Source organism: Dasypus novemcinctus, chromosome 21 (assembly GCF_030445035.2).
Source record: "Dasypus novemcinctus isolate mDasNov1 chromosome 21, mDasNov1.1.hap2, whole genome shotgun sequence".
Lineage (NCBI taxonomy): Eukaryota > Metazoa > Chordata > Mammalia > Cingulata > Dasypodidae > Dasypus > Dasypus novemcinctus.
This window is the reverse complement of record NC_080693.1, coordinates 77,886,222-77,909,118: the sequence shown is the minus strand read 5'-3', so window position 1 is coordinate 77,909,118 and position 22,897 is coordinate 77,886,222. Positions and strand designations below refer to the sequence as shown.

Sequence of the window (22,897 nt, the reverse complement as noted above, 5' to 3'; positions counted from 1 at the left end):
GCAAGTGACTTTCCAGCAACAAGCCCCTCTCTGAATGGCAGGCTCCCCACTGGGCCTCCTCCTGGACCAGTGAAAGTGATAAGAAGCCAGAGCAGATAGTTCCATTCCTGCGTGACTGTGTCTGGGTGTGAGGACAGGCTGAGCGCAGGAAACATCTGAACCTTCCTTTCCATCCCAGAGCAAGGAAGGAGCCAGGGCTCTGATGCAGGAGCCGAGGTTTGGGCGCCTTCCTCTCCCCTCTCCAGCAGGCAGGCATGCCTGGACGCCCACGCAGAGGCTTCCAACAAAACCAGGGAAATCCCTTTCTTCACCCCAGGCCCCCGCTCGTCCCATCTGGCCTTTGGGGATTGATCTTCCAGAAGAGGGGTGAGCGGGGCCTCCTCTGTAACAGGAACCAATGCCAGCCAGAGTCCCAGGAGCGTGCAGCTCAGTCTTCGGCTGCAGGAAGTCTGGGGACGGGATGTGAGCAGGGCTGAATCCATCCAGGCTGCAGGCGCCGTGAGCAGATAGACAGCCTGGCTGCGGCTCCTCTGCTGGCGGGGGAGGAGGAGAGGCTCCTGGCGGATCTGGCTCTCAGGCCCCCTCTGTGAGCCATCTGTGTAACAGCACCCTAAAGAGACCTGGGAAGGGCCTGGGCTCTGGCTTGGGACCCTTTGGCACACGTGGGTGGGGGGTGAGGTTCTCACCTGGGCATGCCTCAGCAGGTGGGAGTGGCAAGAACTCCTGGGAAAGGGGAGCTAGTGACCCATTGGCTGCCTGCCCCAAGGTCCTTCCAGCCAGCCGGCCAGAGGGGCTTCAGCCTGGGCTGCGGCTCAGGCTGCCTGGGGAAAAGAGTCACTACGTGTTGTTTGAAGTAGGTGATCAAAGGACCGTTGGGAAGGCAGGCTAGCTTCTCAGCCATTTGCAGAAAATGCCCACTGTTCTCTCTCCACGGCAGGCGATGTGAAAACATGAAAGTCATAAAATGTTTGCAGGGGGTTGTCTGCTGCTTGTGCCCATTGGCAGGGGTGCCCTCTGGTGGGAGTGCCCTGCTGCCCCCAGGCAGAGCAAAATCAGCCAGGAGACTCTTTAGGAGGAGGCAGCAGGGAGAGACCTCCGGGCAGAGGGGAGAAAAGGGCCTCACTGGTTCTTTGCGTCTCACCTGAGAAGCCGGGCAGGCAGGGTTGACTTCCTCTGGCTCCGAAGATCCCATGCCAGGGACCACAGTACTTTTAGTGGCCCACAGAAATGTTTGAATTTCTTTCAAAATTTGAGAAATAGATACACTTTTCGGTAGAGGAAAATGTGTTAAGATGTAACATGAATGCCTTTCTTTAAAGCAAGAGAGCCAAAATATTATTTTAAATATTGTTTTCTGGGGGGGGGAAGGGGTCCACGAGGTAATTCGGCCCTGCGAGCAGGAGCTGAGGCTGAGCTGGGCCGGGAGGTGGGGGCTGGCCGCGGCTCTCTCCTCCTGGCCAGCGGGAGGAAATCTCCTGCTCTCTTCCTTGGTGCTTTCCTACCAGTTCCCCACGCTTCTGCCCTTCCGGGGAACTCAAAAGAAAAAGGAAACAAAGAATGCATGCGCCTCGGCTCCAACTTCATCTTTTCATCTTACTCTCCGCCTTGACTTCTGAGAGCCTGACCTAGGAAGGGGAAAGTGGAATCAACCAGTGGACTGACCCCTCTCCCAAAACACACCCTGTCCCTCAACGCTGGGGGAAGGGTGTTGGGGGGTCCAGCCTCCCAGAGGGTGGGAATCAGATGCGGCCCTTGGGGAGAGGGATGCTGAGCTGAGCCTGGCAGGAAGGCCGGGCCTGACGGCGGAGGGGCTCGCTGCGCATCTCTCCCGGGTGTGAGGTTGGCACTGCTGCCCCCCGGCGGGTCCCGGAGGCGCTGGGCACCCGCGGCCGCGAGGTCGGGTTGCGTTTCTTCGGGGCTAGCTCCCGGGCCTGGCTCCCGGCCGCCGCCGCCGCCGCCGCCGCCCCCTCCCGGCGCGCAGCCTGCTCTCCAGTCGCGGCCACGGGGTAGCGCTCGGCCCCCCTCTCCGCGTCTCCGCCTCCGCCGCGCTCGTCCCCGGCTCACGCTGCCCCCGCAGCTCCGGCTCCGCGCAGGCAGGCGCAGCTCTCCGGACGCCGAGCCCGGGGAGCCGAGGGCGGCGGGCTCGGCGAGCAGCGGGGACCGAGGCAGGCGACGCGGCCGAGGCTCGGGGCAGGCGAGGCGGCCGCCGCTTCTCCCGCCGGGGCGGCGGACGAGCTCCAGGCGTCCGAGAAGGCGCCGCGCTCGCGGAGCCGGGGCTGCCCGCCGGGCTCTCCGTGCGTGCCGCCGAGAGCTCCGGCCAGGGCGCGGCGGAGGGCAGAGCCGCCCGTCTCCAGCCTCGGGCCGGCAGGAGGCTCCGCGCCCGGCGCCGGCGGCCGCCGGGGTCTCCCAGCCCAGCTACCGGCCCCGCCGCCCCGCGGCCGGCGCGGACATGGGCGCGCGGGGTTGCGCGCGGGGTCGCGGGACCCGCAAAGTTTGCTAGCCGGCTGAGCGCGGAGCCGAGGGCACAACGGGTCCCGGCGCCCCTGGGGGAAACTCGGAGTCTCCGGATTCGGCGCGAGGGCGGTGGAGCCGAGAGGGGTGGCTCGGCCCTGCCAGATGCCGCCTGCAAAGTTAGAGAGAAGAAAACTTCAGCTCGAGGGAGATTCGGACCGCTATGCTAACCGCGCCCCCCGAAATCGGCGCCCCTGAAAGCTTCCCCGCACCCGCGACTGCCATTGCTCTTGGCCCGGGCCGGGCCCGGGGGGCCGGGCGCCTGGAGCGGCGGTGACTGCGTCGGCCCCGAGAACCCAACCAGGGGGCGGGGAGGGGACGGGGGGCGGGCAACGTGGCCACGGGAGGAAGTTTCCTGAAGTTGTCCCTTTATTCCGGAGCTCGGCCCGCGACCCGGCCAGAGCGCGGAGTCTGCCCTGCCTGTGAGAAGTCGGAGTTGGGGGTGCTAAGGGAGGGAGGCACCCCAAATCCGAGAAAGCGGCTTTGCCTCTCTCCTCGCTCTCCCCTCGCCTTCTGGACGCGCCGCTGGAACCCCCTTGGACAGAAGAGGAGAAGAAAGCCTTGGGGTCGCCGGCCATAGACCGCCTGGGGCCCAGAGCCACCAGACAGTATGCTGGGGACAGGGCCGCGGAATACCGGACCCCACCAGGATTATAAAACAGGGCAGACGGGAAGGGGACCCCGGAGGAACCCCCGGCAGCTGGCCACCATGTGGGGGCTGCTGATCTGGACTCTGCTGACCCTGCATCAGATCCGCGCCGCCGGAGCCCAAGGTAAGGCGGGCCACCCCCACGTGGGATTGGGTAGGGGGTGAGGAGAGTGGGCGGCAGAGGGGATCGGGGGTCCGTGGGCTCACTGTGGACACCGCGCTTAGCCCTGGAAGAACCCTCTCCAGGGACTTTCAGCAGCCCCACCCCCGGGTTTGTGGGGCTGTCGTTCGGGGGTTCGGCGGTCTCCCTTTGACTTGTGGCTTCCAAGTGGGGGAAGGTGAGAGTCTGTGTTGAGAGGCGTCGCCCTGGGAGGCTAAGAACTTCCTCCTCATTCTGCTCCTCGCCCCCCCCCAATCCGCTGTGGGTGCCCTCAGGCCGGCATGGGAGGGGCACGCCATTCCTTGCCAAACTCGACACCCCCGCGCTCCCCCAGGTCAGGCTCCTGGTCTCTGCGTCTCCCGGACCCCGCGAACAAGGGCACGGCCCTGCCGAGTGGGTCCTTGCCGCCCCGGGGGGAGGAGTGGATGGGCCGGCTCAGGAAGGAACCAGAGTCGCACGCCGGGGGCCCGGGGGCTCGCCCCAGGAGGGCAGTTGCCTGGCTTGGCCCCTCACAGCAGCCCGCGCTCGGCTGGCGCGCAGCTCGGCGGCGCGGTCTCAGCGGCAGGCTCGCCCCCTCCGGGTGGGGTGCAAAGGGAGGGGCTGAGACACTCCGCCCGCCACCTCCCTGTGGACTCACACAGCCCCCCGCCCCTGCCTCCCTCCTCCACTGGCCCCCCGATTGACTGCAGCCGCCGCCCGGACCCGAGCTGCCTGGAGCCGCCTCGCAGCGGAGGAGGGCTGGCCGGGTTAGGGGCTGGGGGTACTAGGAAGAATGGGAGGCGGGATCCGCGCTGCCCCCAGCGGGCGGAGGCCGGGACGTGCCCCCACGGCCCAGCAGGCCCCGCGGGGAGGGCGGCTGCACGCGCGCTTCCTCGCCTTGGGGTTCGCCGAGCCAGACAGCGCACGAGCGGTGCCCGAGCGGCGCCTGCTGGGGGAGGAGGGAGACGAAGCCTGGACTCGCGCTCCTGCGCTCCGGGCGCTCGGCCTTCCCTGGGCTGGTCTCTCGGGGAGGCCCACCGGAGGTGGGGGAGGGGGGCCCGACTGTGGGGGCTGCAACCCAGAATGGGCCCTACCCCTCCTCTGGGGAGGAAGGCACCCCAGCGCGCCCAGCGTCAGCCTGTCCCGACAGCCAAGATCAAAGAGATGAAAATAAGCATCCCGCGCTCCCAGGGGTGAGAGGAGGATTTTACGAGTTAATTTACGTATAAGCACTTGGAAATTTTGTACCCGGTCCTATAAATGTAAAGTAATAAAAAGTTTATTATTATTTTATGATCCTCATAAAATCTTGGAGCAGAAGGGGACCTCAGAGGTTGTCTGGTTCTAGTAGCCATTTTACAGGTGGGCAGGCCGAGGTCCGCTCTGTTCAGTGACCTGCCCAGGCTAGTCTGTGATCTGGGGGCAGAGTCAACACAGGGACCAGGAGTCCTGTGACCTGGACTGGGTCATGTCTTCCTTGGTGGCCAGAGCCCCAGTTCCTTCTGCTTGCAGGTCTTAAGCAGTTTCACCCAGTGGCTGGATCTCTCCGTGGCTATCCCCACCTGCTCACCATTATTCATTCACTCAGCAAGCACTGCCGTGACTCTGCCGATGACATCAAAGCTGGGGTCTGAGCCCCTCCCCCTAGAACCAGGACCGGTTGTAGCTGGGCTCTGCTTCTCTGTGGCGCCTCTTTGGAAGCCAGCAGGGTGGGAGTGGGCTGTGCTCCGGCCTGGGGCACCAGCCCCGCATCATGGGTTTGGTCTGATACGCCCATGGGGCTACCAGGGGACCCGGAAGGCCCTGTGGGGTCTTAGCCTACGTCTGGATCCTTCCAGCTTTGTTACTGACATGATTTCCCTGGGCAGGTGCCTGGTCATCTCTCATCACTTACGGGGCTCCCAGGCCATCTATGGGCCCCTCCGCAGGCTCATTGAGTCCCTTCCATGGCCCACCTGCACACCTGTCCCATCCCCCTGAGGCCGAACCTCCTCCGTCCTGTGGCGGGTCAGGCCTGGCTCCCCTGTCCCGGGCAGGGAGGCTCTGTCTGATGGATTCATTTCCTGCCTTTTTGGGTGTCGGGCTGCCCAGGTCCCTTGCTGCTCCGTATGTGTTCTGTGGCTCCCAGACTGTTTTCAAGCACTGGGCACTCTCCTGCCATTTGTCTCCCAGGTGTTGGCAAATCTCCTTGCAGAGGATTCTGGGAACTCGGTCTCTTGGTCCAGGCTTGGGGGCAAGGCTGGGTTTGCGTGTTGGGGATAGGGGTATGGGAGGGCACAGGGGTCCTTTCTTATCCAGTTTGGGGTTGGAGAGCCGTTTCTCCTTTGTGTCTGAAGCCGTGTTTTTGGGGTGTTGAGGCAGGTCTGCCACTGGCACTGCTTGTCACCCCTAAGCCCCCTCCCCCATTCTCCAGGCATGACACAGAGCGAGGGACAGAGTGTTTGTTCCTCCCGTGAGACAAACCTCACATTGGCCACCACCAGGATTTAATTAGGTTGAGCCTGGTCTTTTCAGGTGCTGGACCTGGCAATCTCACCTGGTTATACCGAAAGCAGCCTTTTGACCATTGCCCCCTCAGCCCAGTGTCCCATGATTCAAACTCATTTCCAAAACCAAGTGTAGTGATGTAAAAAGGGTGCTGGTGTTGGCAGCAGGCACAACTGGGCCCTCACGATCTGGCTTTGCCACTTCTGCAAGTCCCCTAACCTCCCAGAGCCTCAGTTTTCTCATCTGTGCGATGGGAAGAGTTACTCCTGCCTTGCAGGGCTGACCTGAGGTTTCGGGGTATTTCGTGGAGAGGCCCTGCCTGATGTCTGGTGCACAGAAGGTGCTTAGAGAGTGGTAATCATGGTTCATGTTATTTTATTGTGATTCTTTTAACACTGTAAGCCGAGGGACTTCAGGTCTGGTTCCCTGCCACCCACCAAAAAAGACCTCAAATGCCCTTCCCTCAACCCAGATCCTACTTTAACTTCCTTCCAAGGCCGCATCACCGTGTCTCAAGAGTGGCCCTCGAGCCACCGCCCAGGGAGCTCGAGAGCAATGCTGATTCTTGGGCTCCTCAACCAGAGATTTCCGTTGCAGAGGTCTGGGTAAGCCTGGAAGTCTGCATTTTAATAAACACTCCCAGGATTTTGTCACGGGCCATGAGGCTTGGCTACTGCTGGTGGACGTCCTGGTGAGACCGAGAGGCTGGAAGCCAGCAGCTGGTCCTGAAGCTTCTTTCAAGAGCACCGTGGCTGGTGAAGGAACAGAAGGGAGTCTGGGTGGAGGAGCACACGAGGAAGCAGGAGATCCCTGGAAGAAGATTGGAAGAAGATTGGAAACTCAGCTCCCCAGGCGCCTGAAGGGCTGCAAAGGGAAAAAGTTTAGTGCTAGGAGCTAATCACAATAAAAGCCAAACGGCCCGCGAGGGAGCGGGATGCAAGTTTAATTACATGGTGTGGCTAAGCTGTAATTATTAATTACTGACAGCAAAAAATAACTTATTGATCAGGGCCTCTTGCTAATTACCACAAGGCCCAGTGGTGGGCTTGCCGGGGGCTGAGCAGGCCATGTGTGGAAAGCCCCCCCAAGACAGGGACAGGAGGCAGCCCAGCTCCCCGCCCTCCCCTCTCCCAGGGCCAGAGAGGCCGATCTCTGCTCTGGGCTCCCCTTGGCTTCAGCAGGGGATTCTGGAATATTCCACCTGTGGTTAGTTGAGTGACACAGCTTGGGGCTTCCATTGACTGCAGAGAATTGCCCCTGCTTGAGATGACAGAGCCAGGGCCCTCCCCGGCCCCCGGGAGGCAGAAGCATGCTAGAGCCCCGCTACCTGCCTCAGAAGCCCTCCCTTTCACGTGTTTGTTCGGCAAATATTGATCGACCGCCTCTCTCTTATGTCCTCTCCTGGAAGGCTGGGGTAGGGGCCAGAACCTTGTTCCATCAGGGAAGGGAGGCTGGGAAAGAGGCCAAATCCTTTACAGCAGTCCTCTGTTTAAACAGCGCCTGAACAGGACGTTAAAATGATGTGTTAAGCTGCATATTGGTATGCGTTTGACTTTGTACCATAGGACGCGGCTGGCTGGTAGCTACACGGTCAGGTAGAAGGACCAGGGTGAAGCATTGCATGTGAGACAATGTCATTGAGTGCTGTCTTCTGCCCAGGGATCCAAGACACGGGGTCATCTGGTCTCTGCTTGCATAGTCCTCGCGACGGGCAGCTCACTACCTCACAAGACACTTGGGTCGTTGGTTCTGCCTTACGTTGATGAAGAAATTGGCCTCCCTGTGGTCGGTCATGCTAGGATTTGGCTGTAGTTAAGGGGGTCTCCTGAGTGGCTGGAGCCCCCTGCTTGTGACTCCCCAGCCCCTGGTCCCGTGGGGAGGGCGAGGCTGGTGAGACTGAGTTGGGAGTGATATATGGGTGTACTGTGCCGCCTGTGGGATCCCCAGTCCCGGCCCCCTGGAGCCCGTTGCTGCCGACAGCCCTGGAGCCGCCGAAAGCGGTGGGATTAGTCATCCTAATTTGGGGCCTTGGGATGCCAACAGCAACAAATGGGCCAGCAGAGCCTGCCGGCCGCGGCCCCGCTGCCTGCAGGGGAAAGGAAAACAAGTCGCCTTGCTGAGCCGTCCCAGTTGCCTCTCCGCCCACCTCCCACCCCGTCTCCCGCCGTCCCACCCCCACGCTACCCACGCGCTGGGCAGGGCCAGCGAACCACACTCAGCCGGGGACCATCCGTCTCGGGGAAGGGGCGCGCCCGAGAGTTTATCTCCTCGGACCCCAGGGCCAGAGGGCCCGACCTGAAGTCCCCTCACTGAGCCGGGGAGCCCTGGCGGGGCCCTTCTCCTTCAGATACTGGAGGCGCCAGGCGGCTGGATAACTCTCGGGTGGGCTCGGGCTCCCGTGAATCCTGCCTGCTCTGCTGAGGGCAGGGAGCCGAGCCTCAGTGTTCTTGTCTGTAAAACGGGGTTTTCCGTTATGATTAAATGAGATTGCCCACGTTAGTGATAAAATGCTCTGTTAATGACGAGTGCTTAAAATATGTGGGTGCCAGGGCCTCCGGGGCCCACCTAACTCGGGCCTCCTTCCAGCTGCACACAAGGCTCTGCTCTTCCCTGCTCCCTGCCCAGCCACACCGGCCGCCTTCCCTCACCCGCCACACCCTTGCCTCGGCCCTGGCACTAGCATTGCCCGCGGTTCCTGTGGCCATGCGCCTTCCGGACTTCCTGCTCGTGCCACTCAGCCGTGCCTGAGCCCCTCTAAAGTGACACCCACCCTCTCCTCTTCGCCCTTCTCCAGGGCACTGAGCTCCATCTGTTTACATGTGTTTACTTGGTTTTTTGTTTGTTGTTGGTCTCTCTTCCTCCAGGGTGGGGACTTTATTTTCTTCACCACTGTTTCCCCAGCTGCTTGGGCAAGGCCTGGCGTATAGCGGGGAGTGCCGTAACTATTTGGCGAATGAATGCATGAGCGCTTGCCTGAGGTCTAGCGCCCTCTGTGCTCTGGTCCCTGCCTACTTCTGTTGCTTCTCTCTGGCCATCCGCCCGCTCTCAGCCTGATTCTCTGCTGAGAAGTGCCTTTGCTCTCCTCTTCACATCCCATGCGCCCCCTGCCATGGAGCCCTCGCAGCGCTGAGTAGCCAGGCACCCCAGGCTGGGGTCCCCGGCCGCCAGGGGTTCCAGCCCCTGCTTTTGTAGAATGAAGTAGTCCCTGGCTTTGAGGCAGGAGCCGCTGCTCAGAAGCTGCTCCAGCAGGCCTGGCCTCTGGGGGGTGGTCCTTCCTGTACCCCTAGTGGCTGGACCCCACCTCTCTGATGTGGAGGAAAGTGGCAGAGGGATAAGGAGTTTGGGGGGTAATGCCCACCCACGCACGGCTGCACTGTTTGAAATCCATAGGGACCTTGATGAACACTGCAGGGGAGGGAAGCGGACTTGGCCCAGTGGTTAGGGCATCTGCCTACCACATGGGAGGTCCGCAGTTCAAACCCCGGGCCTCCCTGACCCGTGTGGAGCTGGCCCATGCGCAGTGCTGATGCACGCAAGGAGTGCCGTGACATGCAGGGGTGTCCCCCGTGTAGGGGAGCCACCCAGCGTGAAAGAAGGTGCAGCCTGACCAGGAATGGCGCTGCACACACGGAGAGCTGACACAACAAGATGACGACAAAAAGAAACACAGATTCCCAGTGCTGCTGATAAGGATAGAAGTGGTCACAGAACACACAACGAATAGACACAGAGAGTAGACAACAGGGTGGGGGAAAGGGGAGAGAAATAAATAAAAATAAAATAAAAATAAAAAATAAACACTGCAGGGGAAATTATAATAAATAACGAAATGCATCATCCTTAGCTATCACGTCCTCTTGCAGCCCACTGGCCAGGACTGATCCCACGGCCCCTCCTGTCGCTAAGGGAGCTGGGAAGTGCAGGCTTCCCTGTGCCCAAAGAGGAGAACCAGATCTTGATGTGCGTAAAGCAGACTAGCCCAGCATTCCTTCCTAACCCACCCAGATGGAGTTGCGGTCTCTGAAGGCGCATTTCATACAGAAAACTACTTGACACAGTCAGGGCATATTCCTAAGAGCACTCAGCCCCTGAATTCCGCCCCCAGCCTGGGCCGTTACTTCCGTGCGTTTTGTTTTTGTCCTCAAGCTGGTGAGAAGTGGTACTTGAGTGGTCAGTGCCTTGGAATCGGGCCAACCTGGGTTCAAGTCCCGCCTCTGCCACGTACTACTGGGCCGCTTTGGGTTAAGTCACTTAACATTCTCAACCTCCATCTCCTTGTCTGTAAAACAAGAAGAGCTTTGTAAGGAGGAAATGAGATAGCACTAGTAGAGCACTCAGCATGGAGCCCGGCTTATCACACACACTTAATAAACTCATTTAGCTCTATTTGTACTCCTGTGTTTACACCTCCAAATGGTCGAAAGATGGGATCTCAGGTTGCATTTAGTTTTTGTGTTTTCTTCCCTGGCATCTTTATTCTACATTTCGCTCACATTATCTTCTTTCCCCACTTTCTTTGTCTTCTTCCCCAGTTTAGAACCTTTTGGTCTTTTCTTCTCCATCTGTGGATATGTGGAGAAGCAGTAGACTCACATTTGCCATGCAGTTGTACATGTTAGAGACTGCTTGAGTACATTACCACTGTTATTTGCCTCCCCATGATTCTAACGTGGATGAACTGAGAGATTAACCGCCCAAGGCCCTAGAGCTAGGAAGTCAGGGATACAGGATTTGAACCCAGCGCCCTAAGACCTGATGCCTCTTTTCTTTCGACCGCCTCGGTTGCCCTTTGCCTCTGTGGCTTCCTTCACTGGTATCTTCCCAAAGAGAGATGCCCTTTCGCTGGCAAGATGCCCAGAGCGGTCCTGTTAGAGGCCCTGGGCAGGGAAGGTGGTAGGATGTGGAAGTAGCCCTCGGGCTCCTCCTCTTCCTCCCACACCTTCCGGCTCTCGCCCTCACCCCCTGGTGTTGCTGGGTCTTAAGTTGGCAGAATTCGAGAGGGCAGCAGGGGAGCCCCTTCCTGCCTCTTCTCCAGCCCTTCCCTGGGGCTGGGATGTCCCAGAACTGTTTGGGTTGTCTCCGTGCGGCCACTTGAGGCCTTCCTGACTGGCCTGTCAGGGCCCAAGCCACAGAGTCTTCTAAACCAAACAGGGCAGGGGCAGAGAGGAGGAAGAAAGGCGAGTAAAGCGTGATGCCACATAGGAAGCTAATAGTTGGGAAACAGACGTGGCCCAGTGGTTAGGGCGTCCGTCTACCACACGGGAGGTCCGCGGTTCAAACCCCGGGCCTCCTTGACCCGTGTGCAGCTGGCCCATGCGCAGTGCTGATGCACGCAAGGAGTGCCCTGCCACGCAGGGGTGTCCCCCGCATAGGGGAGCCCCACGCACAAGGAGTGCCCCCCGTAAGGAGAGCCACCCAGCGCGAAAGAAAGTGCAGCCTGCCCAGGAATGGCGCCGCCCACACTTCCCCAGCCGCTGACGACAACAGAAGCAGACAAAGAAACAAGATGCAGCAAATAGACACAGAGAACAGACAATCGGTGGCGGGGGCGGGGGGGGAATAAATAAATCTTTAAAAAAAAAAAAAAGGAGCTAATAGTGACCCAGAGTGGTGATGAGCTAATAATCCGAAGGGAGTGAGTTAACTCTGAATCTGGAATTGATTTCCATTCTCCACTTGAGTCAGTGAAAGCCCACACAGAGTACCCCGGGCGTCAGAGGGCCCAGGTGGGACAGCGCAGGCCGCGGAGGAACCCAAAACATGGAAGGCTCCTGGATTCAAATCCTACTTCTGCCGTTTACTGCTTCAATGACCGTGGATAAATTACCCAGCCAGTCTGTGCCGTAATTTCCTCATCTGTGCAATGGGCATAACAGGTACTTACTTCCTAGGGTTATGGTAAAGTTTAATGGGATAAGCTAAACTCTTAGGCTTATGCTCGGTGTATAGTAAGCACTGAATAAGCATTAATCATTGTCTTGGTCATTATTATTCTCACCTTGGTGTCTGGGAAGCGAGATCAACTTTGAGCCTGCAATTTGACACATGTCCTGGCCCCAGATACCTCTATCCCCATTGTCTTTCACAGACCTGACATTGGCACCTAAACATCTGCTACCAGGGATTTATCTCTTTGGTTATGACATTCTCTGTCTACAGCTTAAAATGCAGATATGCCACAGAGAACCTGCATACTAAACTTTTATCAGCAATTCAGCCTCCACGTGAAAGCTCTTACAGGATCCTTTCATAAAACCTCAAATTCTTGTGGGTAGCTTTCACAGAATCTCATTTGCTGTTCACCTTTATTCTCCAAAGGAGGTAGGCCGAGAGGTATTAACATTATTAATATTATTAGCATTGCAATTCAGAAAGATTAAGTATAACTTGCCCAGGTCACTTGTAAGAAAGAGACCATGAATGCAGGTAGGCTGATTCCCAGGCCAGTAGTTTTTGATCTGATCAAGATACCCAGCTTCAGCAATTGCTTACCATGCTGCTTTGAGCTGGTAGGTCCCGGGGATTAGGGAGTTGCATGCGTGGGAGCGGGGGTGTGTCCTGGGAGGACCTCTCCTCTGTGCAAGAGGACTTGGCGCCTTCCCTGGAGGCCCCACTTGCTGGTGCACAGGGTCTTAGTGAGAGGGACTGGGTACCGGAACCTCCCATGTCACTCTTCTGTTCCCACGGCTCCGGTGACTGTGCCACTGCTGTAGTATTGCTAAACTCTTCACAGTCTTGCCCTCTGCCCTGCTGGCATCCTTGCCCCTTCCTAGTCCTGCCCCAGCCCTCCACCATGCTCAGACTCTCCTCTTGTCCTCCCTGTGCACCCCTCATCTCCTTCTCCATCCACCCAGGTCCCATCTGTCCCCCACGGTTCATCATGCCGCCTTCCCTGACCAGCGGCTGGATCGCACCCTCCAAAGGCTTCCAGGCTTGTAGGATGCTGGCGGTCTAGTAGCCTTGCTCAGCACCCTGCTCTTGTTGATTCTGAATTTTTTTTGAATGTGTATGTGACTGATTTCTTTAATGATAAAATCCTTGTGTTTAGCCAGTCATCCTTCCTCAATGGGCATTGAGGTATTGGACATAAGTTATTTTTTCCCAATGAATGAACTTAACCTTTTAAAGAAGGATGCTGTATCTGCATCCTTGATCTGCCCCATGGCTTCACAGATGACCTCGTGGGTTGCGTCTGTGAGATTATAAGAGGTTTTCCATGTATACATGTATATATACATGTATGTGAATATGTGTGTATACAGTACACATCTATACACACGTATACATACATATTTATTGAAGTAAAATTCATATAACCAAAACGAGCCATTTTTAAGTGTACAATTCATTGGATTTACTACATTCACAATGTTGTGCAACCATTACCTCTGTTTGGTTCCAAAACAATCTCATTACCCAAAAAGGAAACCGCGTACCATTGAGCAGTCACTCCCCAGTCCCCCCTCCCCTCTGGCCCATGATAACTTCCAGTCTGCTTTTTGTCTCCAGGGTTCTGCCAATTCTGGACATTTCCTAGAAATGGGATCATGCGATATGTGACCTTTTTGTGCCTGGCCTCTTGCATTCAGCATCATGTTTTCAAAGCTCATTCATGTTGCAGCATGTCTAAGAGGTTCATTCCTTGTTATGGCTGAATAATCATATTGATTGCATGGATCTGTCTGACTCTGGAATGTTTATCCGTTCCTCATTGGATGGACGCTTGGGCTTGTCCACCTTTCGGCTCTTGTGAATACTGCTGCTTTGAACACTGGGGTACAAGTATCTGTTTGAGTCGCTGTTCTCAATTCTTTTGGGCATATACTGAGGAGTGGAATTGCTGGGTCGTATGGTACTGCTTTGTTTAACTTGATGAGGAACTGCCAAACTATTTTCCAGAGCAGCTGCACATTCTCCACACACTTATTTTAAGCATTTGTATTTAAATATTTTTTGCGATGTTTTAGATACGCACCTACCTTCTGAAGCACCCCAAACCCACTTGGCTCTGGCCCCCCAGCTCCGCCTCCATGCCTGGCCCAGGCAGTGCCCTCCGGGGAGGCTGTGAGGGGAAGGCTGCCGGCCCCCTCCCACACCTCCCCGCTGCTGGTTGGCGTTTCAGGTCTTCCCTCTGCTTCAGCCCATCCGCTCTCACGTCCCTACGGGGGGCTGTCTTCTGCTCTCACGTCCCTACGGGGGGCTGTCTTCTAGCCTCCTCCTTGGCCCTCTCCGCCTTCCCCTTCTAGTCTGGCCTGGGCTAGCCAAGCAGCGCCGCCCCTGGCCTTGCACCTGAGGGAGTGTGAGGGGTGGCATCCTGGCTGCGGGCCTGAAGAGCCCTGAGTAAGGAGCAGCGGGCTCGGGGATAAGCGTGTCCCCGCGCAGGGGCCTCTGGCATTGAGACGGGTGGACACCTTCTGGAAGAGCCGAGGGTACTGTCAGCCCGCCCTCTGCCTTCCTGTAGTTTGTGTCCCTGTAGTACCCCCTATGCCTTGCCTTGCAGTCCAGCAGCAGCTGAAGGTGCAGCATTGGTTTCAATCACCTCCCCCGATTCTTGTGCTTCCAGAACCAACCCCAGAGCATCTGTCCAGCCTTCCAGGGTCCCTTCGGGCAGTGACCCATCCCCACCACTGCTGTGGGTCTCCCGCTGACCAGGCCCCAGAATGGGGCACGTGCTGTGGCCCTGGACCACGCCTTGTCATCAGGTCAACCCTGCGGTCTCCCCGTGGAGGACCTGCCCCTGTGTTTTGGATGGCCCTGCCCAGCTCAGCCCAGTGACCCTCGACCTCCCTACCTGGAGTCCCTTCTCCGTGCCCTGGACAAGGGACTGGAGGCGGGAGGCGGGGAGGGCCGAGGGGGTTCCTCATTAGCTCTGCTCCGGCTCATTATCAATCTGCGCATCACTGGGTGAAGAATGGCTGATGTCGGGCCGGTAATAAATAACGCTGCTGTCAGCGTTGATGTGATTGCGCTAACGAAGAAGGATCAGCCACGGCGAGAGGAGACACCGCTGGCTGTGGTGGAGGGTGGCTGGAGGGCTCCGTCCACTGCCCGCTCACCCGGCTGCAGGACGACAGAGGCCGGGGTGAGGGGGAGAGGGAGAAGACAGGTGTGGGCATTGAAGGCCCAGAAGGTGCCAGAAACATCAAGAAGCAGGACCACCCATCAGTCCTGGGGAGAAGGAGGGTGTGATAAGGGCCCCAGAACTCAGCCTGGGGCAGGGGCAGGGGCAAGCATGAGCAGCGGGGTGGACACTGGTGCTTTTGACGGGTTGGCCTCCTTCGCTGAGCCCAGCGCTCGAGAGCAGCTCGGCGGAAAGGCGTGGAGAGAAACACAAGGCCTATTGTCTGCGCCGCCCGCCTGCCACCTCGCCTGCAGTGTTAGGACGTATTGTGTCTCCAGCATCTTGGAATGCCCAGCCCCGGGGTGCAGGGCGCAGGCCTCGTGGTGGACGTGCCCAGGCAGCCCTGCATTCTTGGAGCTCAGGCGAAGCATCCAAGCCAAGGCAAGATGACAGGTGGGGAGAAGAGAGGAGCCTTGTCACCGTACCCTGGTGGGGGGGGACCCTGGGGACTGAAGGGGGACAGGATGAAATGGCCCCCTCCAGCTGGGGCTGCTGGAGCCCGGGAGTCACCTGCCTCGTGCTGGAGGTGGGAGGGAGGCCCGGAGCTATGGGGCTCACATCTGAGCCTGCATCAGAATCACCTGGAGTGCTTAGAATGCAGATTTCTGGGTCCCCACCCCAGAGCTTCTGATTTGCCAGGCTGGGGTGGGGGCCCGAAAATCTGCATTTCTGACAAGTTCCCAGGTGCACCCCCACTTTGAGAAGGACTGGCCTAGAGGTGGGAGGAGCAGGTGCTTCTCCTTGGGGCTGAGTCGGGGTGCCAGAGGGGGCCGTGCTGAGCCTCTTCTGCTCATCTGGACTCTGTGGTCCCACTTCCAAGGGCAAGGGCTGGTGAAGGTCAGTGAAGGTAACACATGAATTTAACCCGCGGCCTTACCCTGGGGCACGCGACCACCCTCGTCGCCTCTCCTTTCTCACCAGCAGAAACTCTTGCTTCAGATGTCTTTCCTTAAGAGAAAAAAAAAGAAGCGCAGCTCAGGGACCACCTTCCTGGGAGAAGGGCAGGGAGTGAAGCTGTCACCAGCTAAAGCCACTTGGGCTCGAAACTCCTAAGTAACCCTAATGTGTTGAAGGTTAACAAAGTCCACTTGCCCCTACTTGTCCATCTGGCATTTTCTAAGTGCCTACTTTGTACCAAGCACAGTGCTGTGGACCCAGCAAAGGCTAAGGCAGGGGGCTGTGCTCAGATTTCTGCCAGGTGAGGGTGTCGGGTGTGTCGTGGGTTAGGCAGGACAGTGTGGAAGGCACCGAGTGCAGGCAGGCCCCGTGATCTGGGAGTGCGGAGGTGACCTGAGGGCTTCACAGAGGAGGTGACATGGAAGCTGAGGTCTGGCCGGATGCGAGGAGCCCCGTCTTCTTTTGGGAATCCTGGGGCCTTGGTTTTCAGCCTCACTGTCACCACGCATCACCTATGGGCAGCCCAGGCCTGGCACACAGAGGGGCTTCCGCAGATGGGTCCCCTGCCTTCGGGGTGCTTACACTGGGGACTGGTGCAGACTTGGTGTCAGCAGCTCATAGAAGCCGTGAGACGTCAGGAGAGAAGCGGCAAGCCAAAGCACGGAGCATCTTCTGGCTCTGCACCCCTGCCTTTGGGGTTGTGGTCCTCCCAGACCCCTTGGATTAGCTTCCTAGGGCTGCGGAGCTAATCACCCCAAGCTGGAGGGCTTAAAACTGCTGATGTTTATTCTCTCCCAGTTCTGGAGGTTAGAAGTTAAAAATCAAGGTCTTGAGGGCCACATGCCCTCTGAAGACTGCACGAGAATCCACCTCCCTGGCCTCTTCCAAATCCTGGTGGCTCCCAGCAATCCTTGGCGCTCCTTGGCATGTCGCAGCTTCCCTCCAACCTCTGCCTCCGGCTTCACGTGGCCGCCCCTCCCTGTCTGTGTCTGTGTGTAAGGACAGCAGTCATTGAATTTAAGGTCCCTGTTATCCACTCTGACCTCATCTTGGCACTGCAAACACCCTGTTTGCAAATAAGGTCCCACTTGTAGGTCCCAGGGCTGAGGACTTGAGCATGTCTTTTTTTGGCTTTTATAAAAGGTATTTATTTGGGGTAAAAGCTTACAGTTACAAGGCCCTAAAGAGTCCAACTCAAGGCTGCTTTCTCACCAATGTCAGCTGTCACATGTTTGAAGAAAGATGACAGGCAATCTCTGCCTGGTCTCTCCTTCCTTCTTCCTCTTAAGTCTTCATGGGCTCAGCTTCAGCTGTAGGCAGACATAGGGCTTGTCTCTCAGGGCTTTCTTTTTTTTCTTTCTTTCTTTATTATATTTTTAATGTTACATTAAAAAAATATGAGGTCCTCATATACCCCCCACCCCCCTCACCCCACTCCTCCCATAACCACAACCTCCTCCATCATCATGGGACACTCATTGTGCTTGGTGAACACATCCCTGAGCACTGCTGCAGCACATGGCCAATGGTCCACATTACAGTTTACACGCTCCCCCAGTCCACCCAGTGGGCCATGGGAGGACACACAATGTCCAGTAACTGTCCCTGCAGTACCACCCAGGACAACTCCAAGTCCTGAAAATGCCCCCACATCACATCTCTTCTTCCCCCTCTGCACCCTCAGCAGCTACCATGGCCACTTTCTCCATCACAATGCTACATTTACTTCCGTTACTAAGTACATTAGTTCCAGAATAGAGTATCAGTAAGTCCACTCTAATCCATACTCTATTCCTCCATTCTGTGGACCCTGGGATGGTTATGTCCACTCCACCTCTGTATGGAGAGGGTGCTTAGATTCCACTTGGATGATGGATGCAATTCTCCTGTTTGCAGTTCTAGGCACTCTTGGCTCCCTGGTGTGGTGGTTGACCTCCTTCACCTCCCTGTTAGCTGGCTGGGGTAAGTCCAATAAACCAGAGGGTAGGAGTTGCAACTATGTTGAGGCTCAGGGCCTGGCTATCACATGGACAGTCCAGAGATTCAGGTCCCCTGAGTATACACTAAACCCCAGCACCAACCACAGGTCCAATAAAAGTAACAGGAGAAGCTTGTGAACAAAGATCACATCTGAGTCCAACTCTATCATACTCAGGAACACAAACTCCAAAGTAGGGCCAACTGACATGGCATTGAAGTCCATCTGCCATGACCATAGAACCGGTGGGTCTCTGTAGCCCTCAGAAGAACCAGTACCTGGGGTTGTATCTATTTTAGCTGTCTCTAGGACTCTGCTGAGGTGTGCTTAAGGGCAACCCCTCTAATGACCTCCCGGCTCTTTTTTGGAGACTCATAGCCAGATAAACTCATTTGTCCTTTCCATTTCCCCCTTTTATTGAAGGTCAAAAAGCATTTTTAACTCCTGATGTTACATGTAGGCTGAGATATTCTGCTGGTCTGAGTTGACCCTTTTATTCAAGGTCATTCTCCAGCCACATCATCAGCCAGTACTTAGTAGTAATCCCTCGGTGCCAGGGAGGCTCATCCCAGGAGTCATGTCCCACGCTGGGGGGAAGGCAATGCATTTACATGCTGAGTTTGGCTTCGAGACTGGCCACATTTGAGCAACATGGAGGCTCTCAGGAGGTAACTCTTAGGCACCCTGCAGCTCTAGGCCTAGTTCTTATTTCAGGCACACAGGTCCACAGTGTAGTCATTAGCATCAAGGGCATGTTGTTGGACCATTCTTCCTTATTGCTCTTAGCCATTGCACTCGGGGGATTGTTGCTCTTCCATTAGGGAATGCAACAGAGCTACCCTGGCGAGGAACTCAGCACTCCCCCAGCCATTGTTCCCGACTGTAACCACTATGAAAATATCCAAACATTATGCACCCCGCACATATGCCCTGGAGAACTCCCTCCCAACCAAGCACCCCCCACCAATAACACCCCACACCAGTATTCCTCCCTTGCCACTATCGAACCCCTCTGTGGTCCAAAACCTCCCCGAAAATGAAGCCAATATATTGCCAGGTTCCTTTAATAGTAAAATGGAATATAGTGATGGGTTTAGTGGTTAGATATAGAATACATACTAATTTAGAAAAATTAAAGTAAAAATAAATTGGGGTATCAAAAAATTAAAAAATGAAAAAGCTTTGTTTTTGATGTTTTGCCTTCCATCACTGCAGTAAGTGTTGCCCTGTATGCACATTGGCAAGGCAACTTCTTCCATCTCTTCCTCGGTGTCTATGTACTTTCTTTTTCTTTTTCTAATTATTAAGCTTGTCTTCACAAAAGTTTTAGACTGCAGTAATTCATATATACAATATACAGTATTCCCACATATTTAACATCAGACACTTTGTCCCTTGCCCAGCAATAATCTTTTTACATGTTCATACTATATTTACTGCAACTGAAGTACAGATATTGAGACAATAGCTTTCAAACAAGGTTACACTTGGGTGTACATTGTGGTTTATATTTTAGACTATACAACTTTCTAAATTTTTAGTTATTTTATGTTTTACATTATGATTTACATTTTAACCTATAGGCCCCTATACATTTTTTATGTAATTTAACATGTCCTATATCCATCCTTGCATAATCTTGTGGAATACTTCCATTGCCCCACAGTTACACTGATTCCACCTATTCAATACCTCTTTCCCCCTCCCCTCAGGGCCCACAGTGACAATCACTCTTCATTGCTTCAAGGGCCATGTTCAGAGATACTTGCAACAATGTTGAGGGCTTGACATGCTCGACTGCCCTAATGCATTGGGAGCCACCATTTCTCTCGAGAGATACAATTCCCTCTATTTGAGAACATCAGTCCTCCCCAGGATGTGGGTACACCTTCACACTCATTGTATGGCTCTCCATCCTATAATATAACCCACTATGACAAAATGAGCACTCACACACTCCCTAGAAGCCTGTCCTGTGTCAGATTCTCCCCTTTAAGCATCTTAAACAGGTAACCTTTCTTATTATATTTTTGAAAAAGTTTTCTCAACAATATACTCTCAACCATATACCTGGCAATCTCCTGTGTTCATATGTTCCTTCCCCCTCCCCCCAATTTCTTGGGCCATATTTCCCATCCTCCCATCCCTAGCCCCCCTCAAGCCCGCAAAGTCCCACCCAAAGATATCTCTATGCCCCCATTTTATCTGAGCATGTCTTTTTGAGAGACACAATTCAACCTGCTTTGCTCGTCCTCAGGCTCCAGGTCCCAGGGTAGGCAGTGAGCATAAACTGCTAGGGACCTCTGAGAGCCCCAAGGGTCAGAGGACAAAGGGCCCCCTCGTTTTACAGAGAACAGCGAGGCCCAGAGAGGCGGGGTGTCCCAAGCCTGAGCTTGGGCGCTCAGGCTTCCCTGCCCCTTCGCATGTCCCACCTCCCTGCGTTGCTGGCCTTGAGCCCCCCTCCCCCAGCTCAAGGACTGATTTCTGTGCGCAGCCTTTCTCGGCTCCAACCCTCCTTGGGAATGTGAGCTATGGGGATTGTTCCACTGGCAGAACTGGGAGGTGGGAGAGCTGCAGAACAGCTGGGGCCTTGAGCCAGAGAAGCTGGAGGCCACGGGGTCTGGGCACGGACAGCCCAGCCACGTGCAGCCGTGAGGCTTTGCCGTGGCCAGGGGGAAGGGTGTGGATTTGAAAAGGGGCATCTTCCCCCTCCAAGGGTCTTGCCAGGGCACGGCAGGTCTGAGCATCCCTTTAAAGGCTGGGGAGTCAGGGAGGTAGGGGTGATGGGGCTGGAAGACCACGTCCTTTCTGTCCTGCTCTCCCTTCCTGACACCTGGGGCAGGATGCTGGGTCAGGGGTCATGCTCTCTGGGTGCCCCCAGGCCTTTGGTCCAGGCTCCCCACTTCTACCCCAACTCTTAACCCCAGACACAAAAAGCCCGTGAACGGGAGCCAGGGAGCCTGTAGCTCATGCCCCAGGTGATCAGCTTTCGGAGTCGCCCGGAGCCCAGGGCTCTTGAGAACAAGAGCTCACAGCGATTGAGCCTTTGCTGTATGCCGACATTATTCTAGATGCTTGCACAAGCTTCTCCACAACCCTGGGAAGCCCTCTCTACACCACCCTCCCCCCAGTCCCCCATCATATGGATTAGGGAACCAAGGCACAGAGAGGCTGAGAAACTTGCCCAAAGCCATGGAGCTGGGCTCAGAGGCAGAGCCACTGGCCACGGGGCCAGCCGAAAGCCGAGGTCCCATCCTGGGGGTGTCCCCGCCCCTCCTGCCCCACCTCTGAGTGCTTGCTGAGACCAGATTCTGCCGGCTGGCCTGTAACTTGGCCAAGCTCTGCCATTCATAGGTTAAATGACCTGGGCCAAATTAAGTTTCCTCATGTGTTAAAGATGGATTTAAAACTGACAGAGAAAGCTCCCTCCGCTCTCAGGGTTGTTGAGGGAGTAACGTCTGGCAGGGTGTGGGGGTGCCTGGCATGTGGGAATTACCGTGTGGGCAGAAGCCTCTGCAGGACCTCCCCTCCAGTCGCCCTCCTGGCCCATCTGCTCAGGACCCAGCAGTGTGGGCGGGACCTCTGCCAGCATCTTCCTGCTCACCCCCCAGGGGAGCCCAGGGACCTGTTCCCTCTTAGTTTCCTGGAGTCTCCAAGCCACTTCCACATCAAACTCTGAAGACCCCAGGACTCAACTCACATGGAAGGAAGTATTGTTGAAAGACACAATCTGTATCAGTATAATCAGCACCATCCTCCTCCTCCTCCTCCTCCCATGTTTTATTGCACCTACGGCTGCGTTGGTAGTAAGACCCGGCATTGTTTCATGTGCTGCTGAGAAAGGAACAGTGTGGTTATTTCATCTACAGTAAGATGCGTTCTGACTCCAGAGATGTAAGAATGGGGGGAAGTGGGCATCTTGCACCGGGTGAAGTACAGTGACAGCCACTGTGTGCATAGCACAGCCCCCTGCCAGGCTCCGTCATAAGCACTGCATGCGTCTTAACTCACTCGGTCCTTGTGACAACCCCCAAGTCTGGATGTGGAAGGGCGACCACTCCTTCAGTGTGGAGAAGGCCAGGAAAGCTGATTCAAAAGATGTAAGATGCTCACGGTAGTGGCACGGTTGTCCAGGATCACAAAGATCCCCCCAGCCAGGGGTCGGCTCTCTTGGCTGGCCCTGGGCTGAGAGACCCACTGGATAGAGCACTGCCCCCTTCCTCCCTAGCACTGTGGTTTCAGGCTTGGGTAAATCGGCGGACCCTCCGGGGCCCGTGCCCTAGACAGGTTCCCGGGGGCTCAGACCCCTCGATTTGCTCCCTGAAGCTCAGGCACTGGCCCCTGTGCCCATCACCATCCTGGACGTGCTGGGCCTGCTGAAGGCTCTCACCCGCTCTCAGCCCCAGCTACCCTCTCCTTCCCCGGCCCAGCTCTGTGCCAGCACCTGTCTCCAGGGGGACAGTGGCCCCAGAGCTATGAATGTCTGGCTCTGCTTCCCCCAGCAGGCCTGAGTAACTAATCCGGGAGGTGGGAGGAGGGGCCCTCCCCTCCGAGCTGGGACTTCCGGACCAGGCCAGAGCTTCCGAATCAGCCCTACTTGGCTCTGACCTTCTCCTTTGGCCGATCCCCAAAAGCAAAGTGAAGAGCTTGGCTCAATGTGTGCGGGGACCCTGGGACAGGCTGGCACAGCCAAATGCCGTGCATCGCGGGCCCTTGGGCGGTGGGAGCTGTGGGTCGAGGTTTCCTTGCGGAGGTCGAGGCCCCAGAGACATCTGGCCCCGCGGCCCCACCCCCATCCAGCCGGTTCCACCGTCAGGGGCAGACAGGACCCAGCGACAGGACCAGGCGCTGCTCTTGGCCTCCCTGAGACACCGCCCTGGGCTGGCATGGCACCCCCTCCTGAAGACCCTCCCTCCCTTCTCACCTCTCCGCGTTGCCCTTTGAATTCCAGCGCTGCAGGCTCCGTGGAGGTGCGGGCTCCTGGCACCCTGCCCTGCAGCCAGTGTCACACTCCGAGCGGCTCAGCCCCAGCACGTTGTCCAGCCCACCAATGGAGCCCCCATGCTAGCTGAAAATGCAGGGCCCCTCGCTCAGGACGGCAACAAATTTCACCAC

The 22,897-nt window shown here is 56.6% G+C and overlaps 1 protein-coding gene across 3 annotated transcripts in view; it reads left to right on the top strand.

Annotated features, from left to right (window-relative positions):
- Positions 1 to 3,048: 3,048 nt before the first annotated feature.
- The window catches only part of SDK2 (sidekick cell adhesion molecule 2), a 257,675-nt gene continuing 237,826 nt past the window's right edge, over positions 3,049 to 22,897 (top strand). For all 3 annotated transcript variants that reach the window (XM_058284650.2, XM_058284651.2, XM_058284649.2), the window contains exon 1: positions 3,049 to 3,284. In XM_058284650.2, the coding sequence (XP_058140633.1) occupies positions 3,122 to 3,284 (163 nt within the window). In that variant the 5' untranslated portion in view covers positions 3,049 to 3,121. The remainder of the gene's footprint in view (positions 3,285 to 22,897) is intronic.